The following is a 21,848-nucleotide window of genomic DNA, read 5'->3' as shown; positions in this document are numbered from 1 at the left end:
CACCTTTGGAGACAGTGGCCCAAAGGCCACCTGTGGAGCACAAGGGTGCCCTGTCCTGCCCCAGCAGAGATTGCTCCCTCTGGATGAGTGGCCACAAGGCCACCTTTGCAGACAGTGGCCCAAAGGCCACCTGTGGAGCACAAGGGTGCCCTGTCCTGCCCCTGCAGACACTTTGCTCCCTCTGGATGAGTGGCCACAAGGCCACCTTTGGAGACAGTGGCCCAAAGGCCACCTGTGGAGCACAAGGGTGCCCTGTCCTGCCCCAGCAGAGATTGCTCCCTCTGGATGATTGGCCACAAGGCCACCTTTGGAGACAGTGGCCCAAAGGCCACCTGTGGAGCACAAGGGTGCCCTGTCCTGCCCCAGCAGAGATTGCTCCCTCTGGATGAGTGGCCTCAGGGCCACCTTTGCAGACAGTTGCCCAAAGGCCACCTGTGGAGCACAAGGGTGCCCTGTCCTGCCTGTGCAGAGATTGCTCCCTCTGGATGAGTGGCCTCAAGGCCACCTTTGGAGACAGTGGCCCAAAGGCCACCTGTGGAGCACAAGGGTGCCCTGTCCTGCCCCAGCAGAGATTGCTCCCTCTGGATGAGTGGCCACAAGTCCACCTTTGGAGACAGTTGCCCAAAGGCCACCTGTGGAGCACAAGAGTGCCCTGTCCTGCCTCTGCAGACACTTTGCTCCCTCTGGATGAGTGGCCACAAGGCCACCTTTGCAGACAGTGGCCCAAAGGCCACTTGTGGAGCACAAGGGTGCCCTGTCCTGCCTGTGCAGAGATTGCTCCCTCTGGATGAGTGGCCACAAGGCCACCTTTGCAGACAGTGGCCCAAAGGCCACCTGTGGAGCACAAGGGTGCCCTGTCCTGCCCCTGCAGACACTTTGCTCCCTCTGGATGAGTGGCCACAAGGCCACCTTTGCAGACAGTGGCCCAAAGGCCACCTGTGGAGCACAAGGGTGCCCTGTCCTGCCTGTGCAGACACTTTGCTCCCTCTGGATGAGTGACCACAAGGCCACCTTTGGAGACAGTGGCCCAAAGGCCACCTGTGGAGCACAAGGGTGCCCTGTCCTGCCCCTGCAGACACTTTGCTCCCTCTGGATGAGTGGCCACAAGGCCACCTTTGGAGACAGTGGCCCAAAGGCCACCTGTGGAGCACAAGGGTGCCCTGTCCTGCCCCAGCAGAGATTGCTCCCTCTGGATGAGTGGCCACAAGTCCACCTTTGCAGACAGTGGCCCAAAGGCCACCTGTGGAGCACAAGGGTGCCCTGTCCTGCCTGTGCAGACACTTTGCTCCCTCTGGATGAGTGGCCACAAGGCCACCTTTGCAGACAGTGGCCCAAAGGCCACTTGTGGAGCACAAGGGTGCCCTGTCCTGCCCCTGCAGACACTTTGCTCCTTCTGGATGAGTGGCCACAAGGCCACCTTTGCAGACAGTGGCCCAAAGGCCACCTGTGGAGCACAAGGGTGCCCTGTCCTGCCCCAGCAGACACTTTGCTCCCTCTGGATGAGTGGCCACAAGGCCACCTTTGGAGACAGTGGCCCAAAGGCCACCTGTGGAGCACAAGGGTGCCCTGTCCTGCCTGTGCAGACACTTTGCTCCCTCTGGATGAGTGGCCACAAGGCCACCTTTGCAGACAGTGGCCCCAAGGCCACCTGTGGAGCACAAGGGTGCCCTGTCCTGCCTGTGCAGAGATTGCTCCCTATGGATGAGTGGCCTCAGGGCCACCTTTGGAGACAGTGGCCCAAAGGCCACCTGTGGAGCACAAGGGTGCCCTGTCCTGATCCAGCAGAGATTGCTCCCTCTGGATGAGTGGCCTCAGGGCCACCTTTGGAGACAGTGGCCCAAAGGCCACCTGTGGAGCACAAGGGTGCCCTGTCCTGATCCAGCAGAGATTGCTCCCTCTGGATGAGTGGCCTCAGGGCCACCTTTGGAGACAGTGGCCCAAAGGCCACCTGTGGAGCACAAGGGTGCCCTGTCCTGCCCCAGCAGACACTTTGCTCCCTCTGGATGAGTGGCCACAAGGCCACCTTTGCAGACAGTGGTCCAAAGGCCACCTGTGGAGCACAAGGGTGCCCTGTCTTGCCTGTGCAGAGATTGCTCCCTATGGATGAGTGGCCACAAGGCCACCTTTGCAGACAGTGGCCCAAAGGCCACCTGTGGAGCACAAGGGTGCCCTGTCCTGCCCCAGCAGAGATTGCTCCCTCTGGATGAGTGGCCACAAGGCCACCTTTGGAGACAGTGGCCCAAAGGCCACCTGTGGAGCACAAGGGTGCCCTGTCCTGCCTCTGCAGACACTTTGCTCCCTCTGGATGAGTGGCCACAAGGCCACCTTTGGAGACAGTGGCCCAAAGGCCACCTGTGGAGCACAAGGGTGCCCTGTCCTGCCTCTGCAGACACTTTGCTCCCTCTGGATGAGTGGCCACAAGGCCACCTTTGGAGACAGTGGCCCAAAGGCCACCTGTGGAGCACAAGGGTGCCCTGTCCTGCCCCTGCAGACACTTTGCTCCCTCTGGATGAGTGGCCTCAGGGCCACCTTTGGAGACAGTGGCCCAAAGGCCACCTGTGGAGCACAAGGGTGCCCTGTCCTGCCTGTGCAGAGATTGCTCCCTCTGGATGAGTGGCCACAAGGACATCTTTGGAGACAGTGGCCCAAAGGCCACCTGTGGAGCACAAGGGTGCCCTGTCCTGCCTGTGCAGAGATTGCTCCCTCTGGATGAGTGGCCACAAGGCCATCTTTGGAGACAGTGGCCCAAAGGCCACCTGTGGAGCACAAGGCTGCCCTGTCCTGCCTGTGCAGAGATTGCTCCCTCTGGATGAGTGGCCACAAGGCCATCTTTGGAGACAGTGGCCCAAAGGCCACCTGTGGAGCACAAGGGTGCCCTGTCCTGCCTGTGCAGAGATTGCTCCCTCTGGATGAGTGGCCACAAGGCCACCTTTGCAGACAGTGGCCCAAAGGCCACCTGTGGAGCACAAGGGTGCCCTGTCCTGCCCCAGCAGAGATTGCTCCCTCTGGATGAGTGGCCACAAGGCCACCTTTGCAGACAGTGGCCCAAAGGCTACCTGTGGAGCACAAGAGTGCCCTGTCCTGCCTCTGCAGACACTTTGCTCCCTCTGGATGAGTGGCCACAAGGCCACCTTTGCAGACAGTGGCCCAAAGGCCACTTGTGGAGCACAAGGGTGCCCTGTCCTGCCTGTGCAGACACTTTGCTCCTTCTGGATGAGTGGCCTCAGGGCCACCTTTGCAGACAGTGGCCCCAAGGCCACCTGTGGAGCACAAGGGTGCCCTGTCCTGCCTGTGCAGAGATTGCTCCCTATGGATGAGTGGCCTCAGGGCCACCTTTGGAGACAGTGGCCCAAAGGCCACCTGTGGAGCACAAGGGTGCCCTGTCCTGCCCCAGCAGAGATTGCTCCCTCTGGATGAGTGGCCTCAGGGCCACCTTTGGAGACAGTGGCCCAAAGGCCACCTGTGGAGCACAAGGGTGCCCTGTCCTGCCCCAGCAGAGATTGCTCCCTCTGGATGAGTGGCCACAAGGCCACCTTTGGAGACAGTGGCCCAAAGGCCACCTGTGGAGCACAAGGGTGCCCTGTCCTGCCCCAGCAGAGATTGCTCCCTCTGGATGAGTGGCCTCAGGGCCACCTTTGGAGACAGTGGCCCAAAGGCCACCTGTGGAGCACAAGGGTGCCCTGTCCTGCCCCTGCAGACACTTTGCTCCCTCTGGATGAGTGGCCACAAGGCCACCTTTGCAGACAGTGGTCCAAAGGCCACCTGTGGAGCACAAGGGTGCCCTGTCTTGCCTGTGCAGAGATTGCTCCCTATGGATGAGTGGCCACAAGGCCACCTTTGCAGACAGTGGCCCAAAGGCCACCTGTGGAGCACAAGGGTGCCCTGTCCTGCCCCAGCAGAGATTGCTCCCTCTGGATGAGTGGCCACAAGGCCACCTTTGGAGACAGTGGCCCAAAGGCCACCTGTGGAGCACAAGGGTGCCCTGTCCTGCCTCTGCAGACACTTTGCTCCCTCTGGATGAGTGGCCACAAGGCCACCTTTGGAGACAGTGGCCCAAAGGCCACCTGTGGAGCACAAGGGTGCCCTGTCCTGCCTCTGCAGACACTTTGCTCCCTCTGGATGAGTGGCCACAAGGCCACCTTTGCAGACAGTGGCCCAAAGGCCACCTGTGGAGCACAAGGGTGCCCTGTCCTGCCCCTGCAGACACTTTGCTCCCTCTGGATGAGTGGCCTCAGGGCCACCTTTGGAGACAGTGGCCCAAAGGCCACCTGTGGAGCACAAGGGTGCCCTGTCCTGCCTGTGCAGAGATTGCTCCCTCTGGATGAGTGGCCACAAGGACATCTTTGGAGACAGTGGCCCAAAGGCCACCTGTGGAGCACAAGGGTGCCCTGTCCTGCCTGTGCAGAGATTGCTCCCTCTGGATGAGTGGCCACAAGGCCATCTTTGGAGACAGTGGCCCAAAGGCCACCTGTGGAGCACAAGGCTGCCCTGTCCTGCCTGTGCAGAGATTGCTCCCTCTGGATGAGTGGCCACAAGGCCATCTTTGGAGACAGTGGCCCAAAGGCCACCTGTGGAGCACAAGGGTGCCCTGTCCTGCCTGTGCAGAGATTGCTCCCTCTGGATGAGTGGCCACAAGGCCACCTTTGCAGACAGTGGCCCAAAGGCCACCTGTGGAGCACAAGGGTGCCCTGTCCTGCCCCAGCAGAGATTGATCCCTCTGGATGAGTGGCCACAAGGCCACCTTTGCAGACAGTGGCCCAAAGGCTACCTGTGGAGCACAAGAGTGCCCTGTCCTGCCTCTGCAGACACTTTGCTCCCTCTGGATGAGTGGCCACAAGGCCACCTTTGCAGACAGTGGCCCAAAGGCCACTTGTGGAGCACAAGGGTGCCCTGTCCTGCCTGTGCAGACACTTTGCTCCTTCTGGATGAGTGGCCTCAGGGCCACCTTTGCAGACAGTGGCCCAAAGGCCACCTGTGGAGCACAAGGGTGCCCTGTCCTGACCCAGCAGAGATTGCTCCCTCTGGATGAGTGGCCACAAGGCCACCTTTGCAGACAGTGGCCCAAAGGCCACCTGTGGAGCACAAGGGTGCCCTGTCCTGCCCCTGCAGACACTTTGCTCCTTCTGGATGAGTGGCCACAAGGCCACCTTTGCAGACAGTGGCCCAAAGGCCACCTGTGGAGCACAAGGGTGCCCTGTCCTGCCCCAGCAGACACTTTGCTCCCTCTGGATGAGTGGCCACAAGGCCACCTTTGGAGACAGTGGCCCAAAGGCCACCTGTGGAGCACAAGGGTGCCCTGTCCTGCCTGTGCAGACACTTTGCTCCCTCTGGATGAGTGGCCACAAGGCCACCTTTGCAGACAGTGGCCCCAAGGCCACCTGTGGAGCACAAGGGTGCCCTGTCCTGCCTGTGCAGAGATTGCTCCCTATGGATGAGTGGCCTCAGGGCCACCTTTGGAGACAGTGGCCCAAAGGCCACCTGTGGAGCACAAGGGTGCCCTGTCCTGCCCCAGCAGAGATTGCTCCCTCTGGATGAGTGGCCTCAGGGCCACCTTTGGAGACAGTGGCCCAAAGGCCACCTGTGGAGCACAAGGGTGCCCTGTCCTGCCCCAGCAGAGATTGCTCCCTCTGGATGAGTGGCCACAAGGCCACCTTTGGAGACAGTGGCCCAAAGGCCACCTGTGGAGCACAAGGGTGCCCTGTCCTGCCCCAGCAGAGATTGCTCCCTCTGGATGAGTGGCCTCAGGGCCACCTTTGGAGACAGTGGCCCAAAGGCCACCTGTGGAGCACAAGGGTGCCCTGTCCTGCCCCAGCAGACACTTTGCTCCCTCTGGATGAGTGGCCACAAGGCCACCTTTGCAGACAGTGGTCCAAAGGCCACCTGTGGAGCACAAGGGTGCCCTGTCTTGCCTGTGCAGAGATTGCTCCCTATGGCTGAGTGGCCACAAGGCCACCTTTGGAGACAGTGGCCCAAAGGCCACCTGTGGAGCACAAGGGTGCCCTGTCCTGCCCCAGCAGAGATTGCTCCCTCTGGATGAGTGGCCACAAGGCCACCTTTGGAGACAGTGGCCCAAAGGCCACCTGTGGAGCACAAGGGTGCCCTGTCCTGCTTGTGCAGACACTTTGCTCCCTCTGGATGAGTGGCCACAAGGCCACCTTTGGAGACAGTGGCCCAAAGGCCACCTGTGGAGCACAAGGGTGCCCTGTCCTGCCTCTGCAGACACTTTGCTCCCTCTGGATGAGTGGCCACAAGGCCACCTTTGCAGACAGTGGCCCAAAGGCCACCTGTGGAGCACAAGGGTGCCCTGTCCTGCCCCTGCAGACACTTTGCTCCCTCTGGATGAGTGGCCTCAGGGCCACCTTTGGAGACAGTGGCCCAAAGGCCACCTGTGGAGCACAAGGGTGCCCTGTCCTGCCTGTGCAGAGATTGCTCCCTCTGGATGAGTGGCCACAAGGACATCTTTGGAGACAGTGGCCCAAAGGCCACCTGTGGAGCACAAGGGTGCCCTGTCCTGCCTGTGCAGAGATTGCTCCCTCTGGATGAGTGGCCACAAGGCCATCTTTGGAGACAGTGGCCCAAAGGCCACCTGTGGAGCACAAGGCTGCCCTGTCCTGCCTGTGCAGAGATTGCTCCCTCTGGATGAGTGGCCACAAGGCCATCTTTGGAGACAGTGGCCCAAAGGCCACCTGTGGAGCACAAGGGTGCCCTGTCCTGCCTGTGCAGAGATTGCTCCCTCTGGATGAGTGGCCACAAGGCCACCTTTGCAGACAGTGGCCCAAAGGCCACCTGTGGAGCACAAGGGTGCCCTGTCCTGCCTGTGCAGAGATTGCTCCCTCTGGATGAGTGGCCTCAGGGCCACCTATGCAGACAGTGGCCCAAAGGCCACCTGTTGAGCACAAGGGTGCCCTGTCCTGCCCCTGCAGACACTTTGCTCCCTCTGGATGAGTGGCCACAAGGCCACCTTTGCAGACAGTGGCCCAAAGGCCACCTGTGGAGCACAAGGGTGCCCTGTCCTGCCCCTGCACACACTTTGCTCCCTCTGGATGAGTGGCCACAAGGCCACCTTTGGAGACAGTGGCCCAAAGGCCACCTGTGGAGCACAAGGGTGCCCTGTCCTGCCTGTGCAGAGATTGCTCCCTCTGGATGAGTGGCCACAAGGCCACCTTTGGAGACAGTGGCCCAAAGGCCACCTGTGGAGCACAAGGGTGCCCTGTCCTGCCCCAGCAGAGATTGCTCCCTCTGGATGAGTGGCCACAAGGCCACCTTTGCAGACAGTGGCCCAAAGGCTACCTGTGGAGCACAAGAGTGCCCTGTCCTGCCTCTGCAGACACTTTGCTCCCTCTGGATGAGTGGCCACAAGGCCACCTTTGCAGACAGTGGCCCAAAGGCCACTTGTGGAGCACAAGGGTGCCCTGTCCTGCCTGTGCAGACACTTTGCTCCTTCTGGATGAGTGGCCTCAGGGCCACCTTTGCAGACAGTGGCCCAAAGGCCACCTGTGGAGCACAAGGGTGCCCTGTCCTGACCCAGCAGAGATTGCTCCCTCTGGATGAGTGGCCACAAGGCCACCTTTGCAGACAGTGGCCCAAAGGCCACCTGTGGAGCACAAGGGTGCCCTGTCCTGCCCCTGCAGACACTTTGCTCCTTCTGGATGAGTGGCCACAAGGCCACCTTTGCAGACAGTGGCCCAAAGGCCACCTGTGGAGCACAAGAGTGCCCTGTCCTGCCTCTGCAGACACTTTGCTCCCTCTGGATGAGTGGCCACAAGGCCACCTTTGGAGACAGTGGCCCAAAGGCCACTTGTGGAGCACAAGAGTGCCCTGTCCTGCCTCTGCAGACACTTTGCTCCCTCTGGATGAGTGGCCACAAGGCCACCTTTGCAGACAGTGGCCCAAAGGCCACCTGTGGAGCACAAGAGTGCCCTGTCCTGCCTCTGCAGACACTTTGCTCCCTCTGGATGAGTGGCCACAAGGCCACCTTTGGAGACAGTGGCCCAAAGGCCACCTGTGGAGCACAAGGGTGCCCTGTCCTGCCCCTGCAGACACTTTGCTCCCTCTGGATGAGTGGCCACAAGGCCACCTTTGCAGACAGTGGCCCCAAGGCCACCTGTGGAGCACAAGGGTGCCCTGTCCTGCCTGTGCAGAGATTGCTCCCTATGGATGAGTGGCCACAAGGCCACCTTTGGAGACAGTGGCCCAAAGGCCACCTGTGGAGCACAAGGGTGCCCTGTCCTGCCCCAGCAGAGATTGCTCCCTCTGGATGAGTGGCCTCAGGGCCACCTTTGGAGACAGTGGCCCAAAGGCCACCTGTGGAGCACAAGGGTGCCCTGTCCTGCCCCAGCAGAGATTGCTCCCTCTGGATGAGTGGCCACAAGGCCACCTTTGGAGACAGTGGCCCAAAGGCCACCTGTGGAGCACAAGGGTGCCCTGTCCTGCCCCAGCAGAGATTGCTCCCTCTGGATGAGTGGCCTCAGGGCCACCTTTGGAGACAGTGGCCCAAAGGCCACCTGTGGAGCACAAGGGTGCCCTGTCCTGCCCCTGCAGACACTTTGCTCCCTCTGGATGAGTGGCCACAAGGCCACCTTTGGGGACAGTGGCCCAAAGGCCACCTGTGGAGCACAAGGGTGCCCTGTCCTGCCCCTGCAGACACTTTGCTCCCTCTGGATGAGTGGCCACAAGGCCACCTTTGCAGACAGTGGCCCAAAGGCCACCTGTGGAGCACAAGGGTGCCCTGTCCTGCCCCAGCAGAGATTGCTCCCTCTGGATGAGTGGCCACAAGGCCACCTTTGCAGACAGTGGCCCAAAGGCCACCTGTGGAGCACAAGGGTGCCCTGTCTTGCCTGTGCAGAGATTGCTCCCTCTGGATGAGTGGCCACAAGGCCACCTTTGCAGACAGTGGCCCAAAGGCCACCTGTGGAGCACAAGGGTGCCCTGTCCTGCCCCAGCAGAGATTGCTCCCTCTGGATGAGTGGCCACAAGGCCACCTTTGGAGACAGTGGCCCAAAGGCCACCTGTGGAGCACAAGGGTGCCCTGTCCTGCCCCAGCAGACACTTTGCTCCCTCTGGATGAGTGGCCACAAGGCCACCTTTGGAGACAGTGGCCCAAAGGCCACCTGTGGAGCACAAGGGTGCCCTGTCCTGCCTCTGCAGACACTTTGCTCCCTCTGGATGAGTGGCCACAAGGCCACCTTTGCAGACAGTGGCCCAAAGGCCACCTGTGGAGCACAAGGGTGCCCTGTCTTGCCTGTGCAGAGATTGCTCCCTCTGGATGAGTGGCCACAAGGCCACCTTTGCAGACAGTGGCCCAAAGGCCACCTGTGGAGCACAAGGGTGCCCTGTCTTGCCTGTGCAGAGATTGCTCCCTCTGGATGAGTGGCCACAAGGCCACCTTTGGAGACAGTGGCCCAAAGGCCACCTGTGGAGCACAAGGGTGCCCTGTCCTGCCCCAGCAGAGATTGCTCCCTCTGGATGAGTGGCCACAAGGCCACCTTTGGAGACAGTGGCCCAAAGGCCACCTGTGGAGCACAAGGGTGCCCTGTCCTGACCCAGCAGACACTTTGCTCCCTCTGGATGAGTGGCCACAAGGCCACCTTTGGAGACAGTGGCCCAAAGGCCACCTGTGGAGCACAAGGGTGCCCTGTCCTGCCCCAGCAGACACTTTGCTCCCTCTGGATGAGTGGCCACAAGGCCACCTTTGGAGACAGTGGCCCAAAGGCCACCTGTGGAGCACAAGGGTGCCCTGTCCTGCCTCTGCAGACACTTTGCTCCCTCTGGATGAGTGGCCACAAGGCCACCTTTGGAGACAGTGGCCCAAAGGCCACCTGTGGAGCACAAGGGTGCCCTGTCCTGCCTCTGCAGACACTTTGCTCCCTCTGGATGAGTGGCCACAAGGCCACCTTTGCAGACAGTGGCCCAAAGGCCACCTGTGGAGCACAAGGGTGCCCTGTCCTGCCCCAGCAGAGATTGCTCCCTCTGGATGAGTGGCCACAAGGCCACCTTTGGAGACAGTGGCCCAAAGGCCACCTGTGGAGCACAAGGGTGCCCTGTCCTGACCCAGCAGACACTTTGCTCCCTCTGGATGAGTGGCCACAAGGCCACCTTTGGAGACAGTGGCCCAAAGGCCACCTGTGGAGCACAAGGGTGCCCTGTCCTGCCTCTGCAGACACTTTGCTCCCTCTGGATGAGTGGCCACAAGGCCACCTTTGCAGACAGTGGCCCAAAGGCCACCTGTGGAGCACAAGGGTGCCCTGTCCTGCCCCTGCGGACACTTTGCTCCCTCTTTACCTGCAGCAGGTCGCTCCCGTGACGCCGGCTCACGGTCCCGCGGCGCTGTTGTGTCCGTTGCAGCTGCGGCTCGGTTTCGGGCTCGGGGCGGCTCCCGCCCAGCCTCAGCCCCGCCCAGGCTCGCCCCCCCCCAGGCTCGGCCCCGCCTCTGCCGCTCTGCCGGGGCCGTTTCCAGGTGCGGCTCTGAGGCGGGCTCGGGGCGGTTCCGGCTGGGTCCCGCCCTCCGCGGTCCCTCCCACCGCGGCACCGCTGGGGCACGGCCCCGCCTCTGCCGCTCTGCCCGGGCCGGCGCCGGTTGCTTCCTGCTCAGCCTTTCCCATGGCTGCAGCTGCTTAGGTCTCTGCAGCCTCAGGGAATCTGTCACGGAAAGTGTTTTGTTTTGTAGCAGCTGTATCTGCTGGGAGGCAAACTGCTTGCAGGGCAGTCCTCGGCCACCTCTCCCAACGTATCCTCACTAAACAGCCCCTGGTGAGGCTCCGTGCAGGCTGCCAGGCACCATCTGTACAATGTGCTGTACATCACCTCTTGCTCTGCCTGAATTAATGGCTTACGTTTTCAACCCGCTTCCAACCCCGCCGAGCACTGCGTTTGCACTAGAAGCCGTTGCTGCCTTTGCCATGCACAGGGGTTCCCTGTCCTGCCAGCAGAGTATCTATTTTGTTCCCACAATGGGTGGCCACAAGGCCACCTTTGTAGACAGTGGCCCAAAAGCTACCTGTGCAGCACAAGGGTTTCCCTTCCCTGCCCCTGCAGGCACTTTGCTCCCTCTTTACCTCCAGCAGGTCTCTTCCCTGCCGCCGGCTGAGGCTCCCCCGGTACTGTTGTGGCCGTTGCCAGGGGCGGCTCCGACGCGCGCTCGGGGCGGCTCCCGCCCAGGCTCGGCCCCGCCCACCGCGGCCCCGCCTCTGCCGGTCTGCCCGGGCCGGCGCCGGTTGCTTCTTACCCTTTCCCATGGCTGATGCTGCCTAGTGCCCTGCAGCCTCAGGGTATCTGTCCAGGAAAGTGTTTTGTTTTGTAGCAGCTGTATCTGCTGGGAGGCAAACTGCTCGCAGGGCAGTCCTCGGCCAGCTCTCCCAACGTATCCTCACTAAACAGCCCCTGGTGAGGCTCCGTGCAGGCTGCCAGGCACCATCTGTACTATGTGCTGTACATCACCTCTTGCTCTGCCTGAATTAATGGCTTACGTTTTCAACCCGCTTCCAACCCCGCCGAGCACTGTGTTTGCTCTAGAAGCCGTTACTGGCTTTGTCATCCACAGGGGTTCCCTGTCCTGCCCTAGCACACTTTGCGCCCTCTGAATTCGTGGCCTCAAGGCCACCTTTGTAGACAGTCGCCCAAAAGCTACCTGTGCAGCACAAGGGTTTCCCTTTCCTGCCCCTGCAGACACTTTGCTCCCTCTTTACCTCCAGCAGGTCTTTCCCCTGCCGCCGGCTGAGGCTCCCCCGGTACTGTTGTGGCCGTTGCCAGGGGCGGTGCCGACGCGCGCTCGGGGCGGCTCCCGCCCAGGCTCGGCCCCGCCCACCGCGGCCCCGCCTCTGCCGCTCTGCCCGGGCCGGCGCCGGTTGCTTCTTGCTCGGCGTTTCCAGCTTCTAAGGGCCCTGCAGCCTCAGGGAAACTGTCAAGGAAAGAAGTGTTTTGTTTTGTAGCAGCTGTACCTGCTGGGAGGCAAACTGCTTGCAGGGCAGTCCTCGGCCAGCTCTCCCAACGCATCCTCACTAAACAGCCCCTGGTGAGGCTCCGTGCAGGCTGCCAGGCACCATCTGTACTATGTGCTGTACATCACCTCTTGCTCTGCCTGAATTAATGGCTTACGTTTTCAACCCGCTTCCAACCCCACCGAGCACTGCGTTTGCACTAGAAACCGTTGCCTGCCTTTGCCATGCACAGGGGTTCCCTGTCCTGCCCTAGCACACTTTGCGCCCTCTGAATTCGTGGCCTCAAGGCCACCTTTGTAGACAGAGGCCCAAAAGCTACCTGTGCAGCACAAGGGTTTCCCTTTCCTGCCCCTGCAGACACTTTGCTCCCTCTTTACCTCCAGCAGGTCTCTTCCCTGCCGCCGGCTGAGGCTCCCCCGGTACTGTTGTGGCCGTTGCCTGGTGCGGCTCTGACGCGCGCTCGGGGCGGTTCTGATGCGGGCTCGGCCCCGCCCACCGCGGCCCCGCCCAGGCTCGGCCCCGCCCACCTCGGCCCCGCTCACGGCGGTCCCGCCCACCGCCGCCCCGCCTCTGAGCAGGTTGCTTCCTGCTTAGCCTTTCCCATGGCTGCAGCTGCTTAGTGCCCTGCAGCCTCAGGGTATCTGTCCAGGAAAGTGTTTTGTTTTGTAGCAGCTGTATCTGCTGGGAGGCAAACTGCTTGCAGGGCAGTCCTCGGCCAGCTCTCCCAACGCATCCTCACTAAACAGCCCCTGGTGAGGCTCCGTGCAGGCTGCCAGGCACCATCTGTACAATGTGCTGTACATCACCTCTTGCTCTGCCTGAATTAAGGGCTTACGTTTTCAACCCGCTTCCAACCCCACCGAGCACTGTGTGTGCACTAGAAGCCGTTGCCTGCCTTTGCCATGCACAAGGGTTCCCAATCCTGCCCTAGCACACTTTGCGCCCTCTGAATTCGTGGCCACAAGGCCACCTTTCTAGACTGTAGCCCAAAAGCTACCTGTGCAGCACAAGGGTTTCCCTTTCCTGCCCCTGCAGACACTTTGCTCCCTCTTTACCTCCAGCAGGTCGCTTCCCTGCCGCCGGCTGAGGCTCCCCCGGTACTGTTGTGGCCGTTGCCAGGGGCGGTGCCGACGCGCGCTCGGAGCGGCTCCCGCCCAGGCTCGGCCCCGCCCACCGCGGCCCCGCCTCTGCCGCTCTGCCCGGGCCGGCGCCGGTTGCTTCTTGCTCGGCGTTTCCAGCTTCTAAGGGCCCTGCAGCCTCAAGGAAACTGTCAAGGAAACAAGTGTTTTGTTTTGTAGCAGCTGTACCTGCTGGGAGGCAAACTGCTTGCAGGGCAGCCCTCGGCCACCTCTCCCAACGCATCCTCACTAAACAGCCCTTGGTGAGGCTCCGTGCAGGCTGCCAGGCACCATCTGTACTATGTGCTGTACATCACCTCTTGCTCTGCCTGAATTAAGGGCTTACGTTTTCAACCTGCTTCCAACCCCACCGAGCACTGTGTGTGCACTAGAAACCGTTGCTGCCTTTGCCATGCACAGGGGTTCCCTGTCCTGCCCTAGCACACTTTGCGCCCTCTGAATTCGTGGCCTCAAGGCCACCTTTGTAGACAGTCGCCCAAAAGCTACCTGTGCAGCACAAGGGTTTCCCTTCCCTGCCCCTGCAGACACTTTGCTCCCTCTTTACCTCCAGCAGGTCTCTTCCCTGCCGCCGGCTGAGGCTCCCCCGGTACTGTTGTGGCCGTTGCCCGGGGCGGCTCTGACGCGCGCTCGGGGCGGTTCTGATGCGGGCTCGGCCCCGCCCACCTCGGCCCCGCCCAGGCTCGGCCCCGCCCACCTCGGCCCCGCTCACCGCCGCCCCGCCCACCGCCGCCCCGCCTCTGAGCAGGTTGCTTCCTGCTCAGCCTTTCCCATGGCTGCAGCTGCTTAGTGCCCTGCAGCCTCAGGGAATCTGTCCAGGAAAGTGTTTTGTTTTGTAGCAGCTGTACCTGCTGGGAGGCAAACTGCTCGCAGGGCAGTCCTCGGCCACCTCTCCCAACGTATCCTCACTAAACAGCCCCTGGTGAGGCTCCGTGCAGGCTGCCAGGCACCGTCTGTACCATGGGCTGTACATCACCTCTTGCTCTGCCTGAATTAATGGCTTACGTTTTCAACCTACTGCCAACCCCACCGAGCACTGTGTTTGCACTCGAAGCCGTTGCTGCCTTTGCCATGTGCTGGCAGCTGCTCAGGCACAGGGATGGCTGCTGCCCAGACAAGGGCAGGAAAGGCCATGGAGGGCAGAAAGTAGACAGGCACAAAGCTTGCACCTTTCCCTGGCAAATAGCACTTTACTTATCCAGCCACCCAGCTGGTGAAGGTCCAGTTCAGGTCTGGGAAGAAGCCGAGGAGCTTGGCCTGGAGTCCTCAGTGAGCAGAGAAGGACACAGCAGGCCCCAGCCAGGGCAGCTTAAGCCTCTCTCAAGCAGCAGCAGTGTAGAATGCTCCTACTGCTTTCAATGCTCAAATGCTTCTGCCATGACCTTACATCTTGTAAAGGCAAGCGTGGGCTGTAAAAGGAGTCATCATCTTAGCTCTATTTGTAAGAGAAAGCAATTGATTGTAATGAGAAGCTCTGGAGCACAAACCACCCAGAGAGCAGCAGCTTAGCAGAATATTCCTACACCTGGGAGGACATAAGAGGAGAAACAGATGCAGAGGGGGGAATTTTGGGGCTTCAGTGACCGTCTGCCATCCAGAACAGATCCCTAGCTAGCTAATTCTGGAAAGCTAGCTAATTCTGTAGAGATGAGGAGGCCCCTGGAGGGCTGCCAGCACAGCCTGCCCCACCACCACGCTGCCCCAGTGGCACAGGGGGCATCCACCCTTCCCCACTGCCCCTGCTTTGCCAAGCGCTCTGAAGTGTGTTGTGGAGCCACAGCATCAGCAAGGTGCAAACACGTTTCCAAGTGTTGCTGAACCAGAGCTTCATGGTACCTGTGTGGCACAAACACAGCCTCCAACGTCACAGTCACACAGAGTGGTAGAGGTGGGAAGGGACCCCCAGAGATCATGGAGTCCAAAACCCCTGCCAAAAGCAGGATCGCGCAGGGCAGTGCACACAGGAAGGCATCCAGGCAGAGAAGGAGCTGGTGACTTTTATGGATGGAGAACTTGTGTTGGTTTGCTTGTGTAATGAATAGCTTTCCCTGCTGCTGCCCTTCAGCCCCTCTCCAGGACTGCAGTAAAGCTCAGCCTGGGTTCTGCTCAAGATGCACAGTATCTGTGTGCTGCACTTCTGTTGTGATAGCTCCTGGAAGGGTAAGGCAGCTGAGACAGAGCAAAGTTCTTCAGAAGAGCTTGCTGGGAGTCCAAACTGGTTTCTGAACCTGGTGAGGAAATGACTCAGGTCTGCAGCTCAGGGTGAGCAGGTCAAACCAGCAACTGCCCATGGCAGCTCACACAGCATAACCTCTTGTAGCAGAAGTGCACTGACAGTCTGCTTCAGACACCTCCAAACGTGAAGCAAGAGCATTTCAGGTGGCAGCTTTCCTCTCACCTTCAGCCTGCTCTGCAGAGGAGCAGGCAGGCCAGCTGCAGGCAGACAGACCTGTCTCTCTGAGCAGCCTCTGCTGCAGTGAAAGGCTCTTTGCAGCCTCTCTCGGGATGCATCCTGCCGAGGTTATTCTTCCGTTCCTCTCAGCTCAAGAGAAGCTGAGTCAAGGAGCTCAGGAAACAAGGCAGCCATGGAAGGGCCTGTAAAACAGGCCCACAGGAATCCTGCTCCTTGGCAGAGGAGCAGAGCTGCTAAGACTGCTAGCAGGGAACATGCAGCATTCAGGAGGCTGCTGGTGACCCAGCATCATTCTTGCCTTAGGGCTGGGTTGGCAGCCAGCTGCCCTGAGGAGAGCACGGACTAGACCTCACTTGGGATGGGAGTTGCCTTGGAAACAGGTCTCCTGCATCCTGCTTAGCACCTGGGATGTGAATAAGCACATCAGATGCCTTCAGAGCACAGAGAAACACAGAGAGCAGTGGGTAGGATGTTGGCTGCTTTATTAGTTTCTGTCATAGATGGTTTTTTTTACAGGTAATGCCATCGGTGGAGATGCTGCAGTGCAGAGTGGTTGTAAATGCTCTCCAGCTGAAATCTTGAGAATGGAAAGAATTAAGCTAGATAAGCTTCACTGGGATCTGTACACAGCAACACCAATGGATCTCTTCAGCATTGTAAGCACTACTTGTGGTGGATTTATGTCTCTTTAAAAGAAAACAGCTCCTTAGCCAATCAGGCTAGAAAACAGAGATGCACACACACACACACACACACATCCTTCCCAAACAACCTCTTCTAAGCCATCTGCATTTCACAGAATGTTACAGTGACTTCTTTGTCAGGGAATTAACAAAAGATTCTATTCCTTAAATCCTTTTATTCAGGAAAGAAAAAATGACTCCCATCTTTGCAGGAGAAGTGGATATTAAAAAGGTTCCCTTAACTCACAACTCCATGCAGCTGAGTTCCAAACAACCCTTCCCAAACAACCTCTTGTAACCCACCTGCATTTTAAAGAACCTTTCAGTGATTAATTTAACTTAAACCTTTTCTACCATTCAAATCTTTTTGTCCTGCTCAGAACAAAAATCTACTCCCATCTTTAAAGAAGAACTGAAGTGGACATGCAAAAGGTTCCCTTAACTCACAACTCCATGCAGCTGAGTTCCAAACAACCCTTCCCAAACAACCTCTTGTAACCCACCTGCATTTTAAAGAATGCTTCAGTGATTAATTTAACTTAAACCTTTTCTGCCATTCAAATCCTTTTGTTCTGCTCAGAACCAAAATTTACTCCCATCTTTAAAGAAGAACTGAAGTGGACATGCAAAAGGTTCCCTTAACACACAATTCTATGTGGCTGAGTTCCAAACAACCCTTCCCAAACAACCTCTTGTAACCCACCTGCATTTTAAAGAATGCTTCAGTGATTAATTTAACTTAAACCTTTTCTACCATTCAAATCCTTTTGTTCTGCTCAGAACCAAAATTTACTCCCATCTTTAGAGGAGAACTGAAGTGGACATGCAAAAGGTTCCCTTAACTCACAACTCCATGCAGCTGAGTTCCAAACAACCCTTCCCAAACAACCTCTTGTAACCCACCTGCATTTTAAAGAACCTTTCAGTGATTAATTTAATTTAAAGCTTTTTCTACCATTCAAATCCTTTTGTTCTGCTCAGAACCAAAATTTACTCCCATCTTTAGAGAAGAACTGAAGTGGACATGCCAAAGGTTCCCTTAACTGACAATTCTAAGCAGCTGAGTTCCAAACAACCTCTTGTAACCCACCTGCATTTTAAAGAATGCTTCAGTGATTAATTTAACTTAAACCTTTTCTACTATTCAAAACCTTTTATTCTGCTCAGAACCAAAATTTACTCCCATCTTTAGAGGAGAACTGAAGTGGACATGCCAAAGATTCCCTTAACTCACAACTCTGTGCAGTTGGGTTCCAAACAACCCTTCCCAAAGAACCTCTTCCAACCTATCTGCATTCTGCAGAATTGATTCATTTAATTACAGAGATTGATTCATTTATTTTCCCCCACTACTCAAGTCCTTTTGTTTTGCTCAAAAGTAAAATTTCCTCCCATCTTCAGAGGAATGCTAAAGTGGATGTTACAAAGATAAACAATGCACAACCTTAAGAATTTAAGTTCCAAACAACCTCTTGCAACCCATCTACATTTTGACCCTTGTGGTCCCTTCCAACCCTGACTGATTCTATGATTAAGTTAATTTAAAGCTTTTCTACCATTCAAATCCTTTTGTTCTGCTCAGAACCAAAATTTACTCCCATCTTTAGAGGAGAACTGAAGTGGACATGAAAAAGATCCCCACACTGCACAACTCCATGCAGCTGAGTTCCAAACAACCCTTCCCAAACAACCTCTTGTAACCCATCTGCATTTTAAAGAATGCTTCAGTGATTAATTTAACCTAAACTTTTTCTGCTATTAAAATCCTTTTGTTTTGCTCAGAACCAAAATTTACTCCCATCTTAAAAGAAGAACTGAAGTGGACATGCAAAAGGTTCCCTTAACTCACAACTCCATGCAGCTGAGTTCCAAACAACCCTTCCCAAACAACCTCCTCCAACCTATTGCAGAAACTTCTTTTTAAGTTGAATTTTTACATTTTCTGCCACTTAAAACCTTTCATTTTGCTCAACCCCAAGAAGAATTCACTGCCATCTTCAGAGGAGAACTAAAATGGACATGGAAAAGATCCCCACACTGCACAACTCCATGCAGCTGTGTCCCAAACAACCCTTCCCAAACAACCTCCTCCAACCTATTGCAGAAACTTCTTTTTAAGTTGAATTTTTACATTTTCTGCCACTTAAAACCTTCCATTTTGCTCAACCCCAAGAAGAATTCACTGCCACCTTCAGAGGAGAACTAAAATGGACATGGAAAAGATCCCCACACTGCACAACTCCATGCAGCTGTGTCCCAAACAACCCTCCCCAAACAACCTCCTCCAACCTATTGCAGAAACTTCTTTTTAAGTTGAATTTTTACATTTTCTGCCACTTAAAACCTTTCATTTTGCTCAACCCCAAGAAGAATTCACTGCCACCTTCAGAGGAGAACTAAAATGGACATGGAAAAGATCCCCACACTGCACAACTCCATGCAGCTGAGTCCCAAAGAACCCTCCCCAAACAACCTCCTCCAACCTATTGCAGAAACTTCTTTTTAAGTTGAATTTTTACATTTTCTGCTACTTAAAACCTTTCATTTTGCTCAACCCCAAGAAGAATTCACTGCCACCTTCAGAGGAGAACTAAAATGGACATGAAAAAGATTCCCACACTGAATGACTCCATGCAGCATTCCAACCAACCTCTTCTATCCCACCTGCACTTTAAAGACTCTTACAGTGACTGCTTTGGAAATGGATCTTGAACCCTTTCTGCTCTTTCAAACCATTCACTGTGCTCAAAAAGAAAGCAGAATTCACTCCTCACCTTTAGAGGAGATCCCCAATGGGCATTCCAAAGGCTCCCCCTCACTCAGACCTCTCCTCTGGTACTCATGAAATACACACTTGTAAAAATACTTCTAACTCTCTCCATCCTATGGATGCTGTACAGAGAAAGCTGTCAGAGCTTTGCTACATTTCACACACACAGACAGGTTCAGGGGTTTGGTTTTTCTTCTGAAACCATTTTCCTCCTCATCCTGCTGCTGACTGTTCCCCCTCCTTTTAGACAGCCCCCACCTGGCACTCAGTTCACACTCAAGAGAAACAGGATTCCATTTGTTGTCTTCATGTGCTGGTAAGGCAAAAGCCATCCACCCTGGGGGCCCTTTTTATTAAGGTTATGTGCAAATATTTGGCCAGCTTAGGCTGCTGATTGTGACAACTGCCTGCCTTAGGTGCTTGTTTCCTCAGGAAATGCAGAGTGCAGTCCTTACTCCTGGTTTTACTCTACTCATCCCTGCTGGCCAGAAGTGACTTCTCCTGGACAGCAACCTGGGGAACGTAGAAACTGCAGAAGTTGTCAGGAAACACAGACCTTGTACATTCATCAGCTCAAAAAAGAACCCAACCACCCATCCCCCCCAAAAACCCCAACCCAAACCAGCTGAGTGCTTGGCAAGCACAAACACAAAGCACAGAGTAAAAAGGGAGAAGGGAGGAAACCCCTTTAGGGTCTCCCGAGAGGAGATTGGATTAGTCTGCACTTCTGGTTGAGAACATAGGAAAAACAGACAAAGTTGACTGACCTCTGCTTCTTTATATATATATATATATATATATATTTATATATATATGTCTATACTTTATCTTCTCTCCAGTTCCATGCCATGGTGATGTCCAACTGAGCCCAGAGGGCTGCCTCAGAGGAATCCTTCTCGCCAGGTCGCGTTCTTGACCAAACAGCTGCAGCACTGTATGGCCTGCCACCAACTAGTGCAGTTTAAGGGCTCCACGCTGGCTTTGGTGATCAGCACCTTCGAGCTGGAGAGGCAGACTCCTGGCTGGCTTCCTGTTATTACTGATCTGCTAAAGAAAGCACAGGTAGGGATCGAAACAGCCAGGCTGCCGAGCAGCCCTCTGCTTGCAGCCAACACTGCGCTGCAGCAGCCTGTTGGCTGCCAGTCAAGAAAAAGCAGGCAGGAAGCACTAGCTGGAGCTTTTTGTACCTGAGAACCCACCTCAATCCTTCACCTTCTGCCCTTTAGCAAACCCATGTCCAGCTGATGCCACCTGCCCATGGCTCAAAAGGCTACAGTTCAGACTGAGAATACTGTTATTCCCACAGCAGTGCCTCACCTCAGGCAGCAAGTAGAGATTTATGTGGGTCTGACAGTGGCCTTACACCTGCTTGGAGATTCTCCAGGGCTGGAGACTCTTCACAGGATTAGTTAAACACACTTCACAGCTGTTTTGCACTATTGCATGGTCCAGCACTTGTGTACAGGGAGATGTTAGGTTGGACTTGATCTTAAAAGTCTTTACTGACCAGGTGATTCTATGATTATAACACCAAGCACCATGACCAGAATGGAGAATCTGCTCCATACACTCCACAGAGCCCCAGTCCCCAATATTTCTATTCATGCTCTGCTATGTGGGACTATGTCTCAATCCTAAAATCGGGCTCAAGTTATAATTCAAGTTATAATTCAAAGAATATTAAACTGTTTTTTGTTCTGTTTTGTGGTTTTTTAATGTTTAGAAATAAAGAAGATTTAATTCAGCTGGGAGTCACTGCCAGAATCCTGCCAGATTCTGCCATGATTCACACAGAAATCACTGCTGACAATCAGAAGACCAAATTACTTGCCCATGTAAAGCTAATAAGTGCTTTTCTTGAGAGGCAGAAAAGCCTGTTATGATATTTCTGGTTCTGGGAACTTGCAGGCTAAGGAGTTAGCAGAGATGTAACAAGAAGGCAGTTGGATAGGGTAAGAAACTCAGGTTACTTTTCCCAGTATGTGATGTGATGGACTCGGCAGCCACTATGCTGGAGCCTTTTTTTAACTGAGATTGATTCTCTCTGGGTTAAAGCTGCTTTCACTGCTCCATTTTTATCACTTGGCTAGGAGGGTGAGTGCTCTATTCAGCTGGTGGCCATCTGCTGCCTGGGTGCAGACCTTGCTGCTGCTCAACTGAGGGGATAAACCTGCAGAGGAGGGCTGGGGCTGGGGAGAGGACCCTCCCTTTGGCAGGGAAAGGAGGTGTCCAAATTGCTTTGGTAGCGGTTTGGGTTGGAAGGGACCTTCCAGGTCACCCAGTTCCAACTCCCTGCCATGGGCAGGGACACCTCCCTCTAGCCCAGGTTGCTCAAGGCCTTGAACAGCTCTGTGGAGAGGGCATCCATAACCTCCTTGGGCAACCTGCTGCAGTGTCTCCCCATCCTCACTGGCAAGAATTTCTTCCTCATCTCCAGCCTCAATCTCTCTTGCTTGGACACAGACAGAGCTCTGCTTCCTCAGCAAGGATTCTACCTGGTCTAGTAGGAGGTGGCCCTGCCTGTGGCAGGAGGGTTGGAATTAAAGGACCTTTAAGGTCCTTTCCAGTTCAAACCATTCTCTATGAAATGATCCTATGAGGGGAGTGTCTGGGAGCAGCTAAAAACTGCTCACTGTGTCTCTAGCCTCCTCCTGGACACAGTTCCATGGCTTTTAACATCTCATCACTTTGCCTCCTGAGGAGCTAGCAAGCTCTGCTGGACTTTTTAGCCACCAAGCACATGCCCTTCAAGAGAACACACCTAGGAGGCTCAAACCCAAGCTGTCACCAGCCACCCGTGTTGTGGTCTTGGATCTGTCTGCAATAGCCTCACCTCCTGCTGTCCCTCCTGCTTGTTGCCACTTCCCAAATGTTCAAGGGGAACAGGGATCTACTGGAAAGTGCCCAGCA

General features: G+C 56.1%; 1 protein-coding gene and 1 long non-coding RNA gene across 5 annotated transcripts in view; both read right to left on the bottom strand.

The window, feature by feature from the left end:
• Positions 1-9,848: 9,848 nt before the first annotated feature.
• On the bottom strand, positions 9,849-13,683 carry LOC135185501 (uncharacterized). Its single transcript, XR_010306512.1, has 3 exons — positions 13,620-13,683; positions 12,992-13,203; positions 9,849-11,896 (listed from the first exon to the last, which is right to left on the bottom strand). It is a non-coding gene; the product is annotated as an uncharacterized LOC135185501 (long non-coding RNA).
• Positions 13,684-15,950: 2,267 nt separating this feature from the next.
• SEPTIN8 (septin 8) overlaps positions 15,951-21,848 on the bottom strand; it is an 81,352-nt gene continuing 75,454 nt past the window's right edge. For 3 of the 4 annotated variants that reach the window (XM_064161499.1, XM_064161500.1, XM_064161498.1), the window contains one exon: positions 15,951-19,985. In XM_064161499.1, the coding sequence (XP_064017569.1) occupies positions 19,820-19,985 (166 nt within the window). In that variant the 3' untranslated portion in view covers positions 15,951-19,819. The remainder of the gene's footprint in view (positions 19,986-21,848) is intronic. The other variant, XM_064161497.1, reaches the window with a different exon arrangement.

Source organism: Pogoniulus pusillus, chromosome 22, assembly GCF_015220805.1.
Source record: "Pogoniulus pusillus isolate bPogPus1 chromosome 22, bPogPus1.pri, whole genome shotgun sequence".
Taxonomy (NCBI): Eukaryota; Metazoa; Chordata; class Aves; order Piciformes; family Lybiidae; genus Pogoniulus; species Pogoniulus pusillus.
The sequence above is the reverse complement of the archived record's forward strand: the minus strand, read 5'-3'. Positions and strand labels throughout refer to the sequence as shown.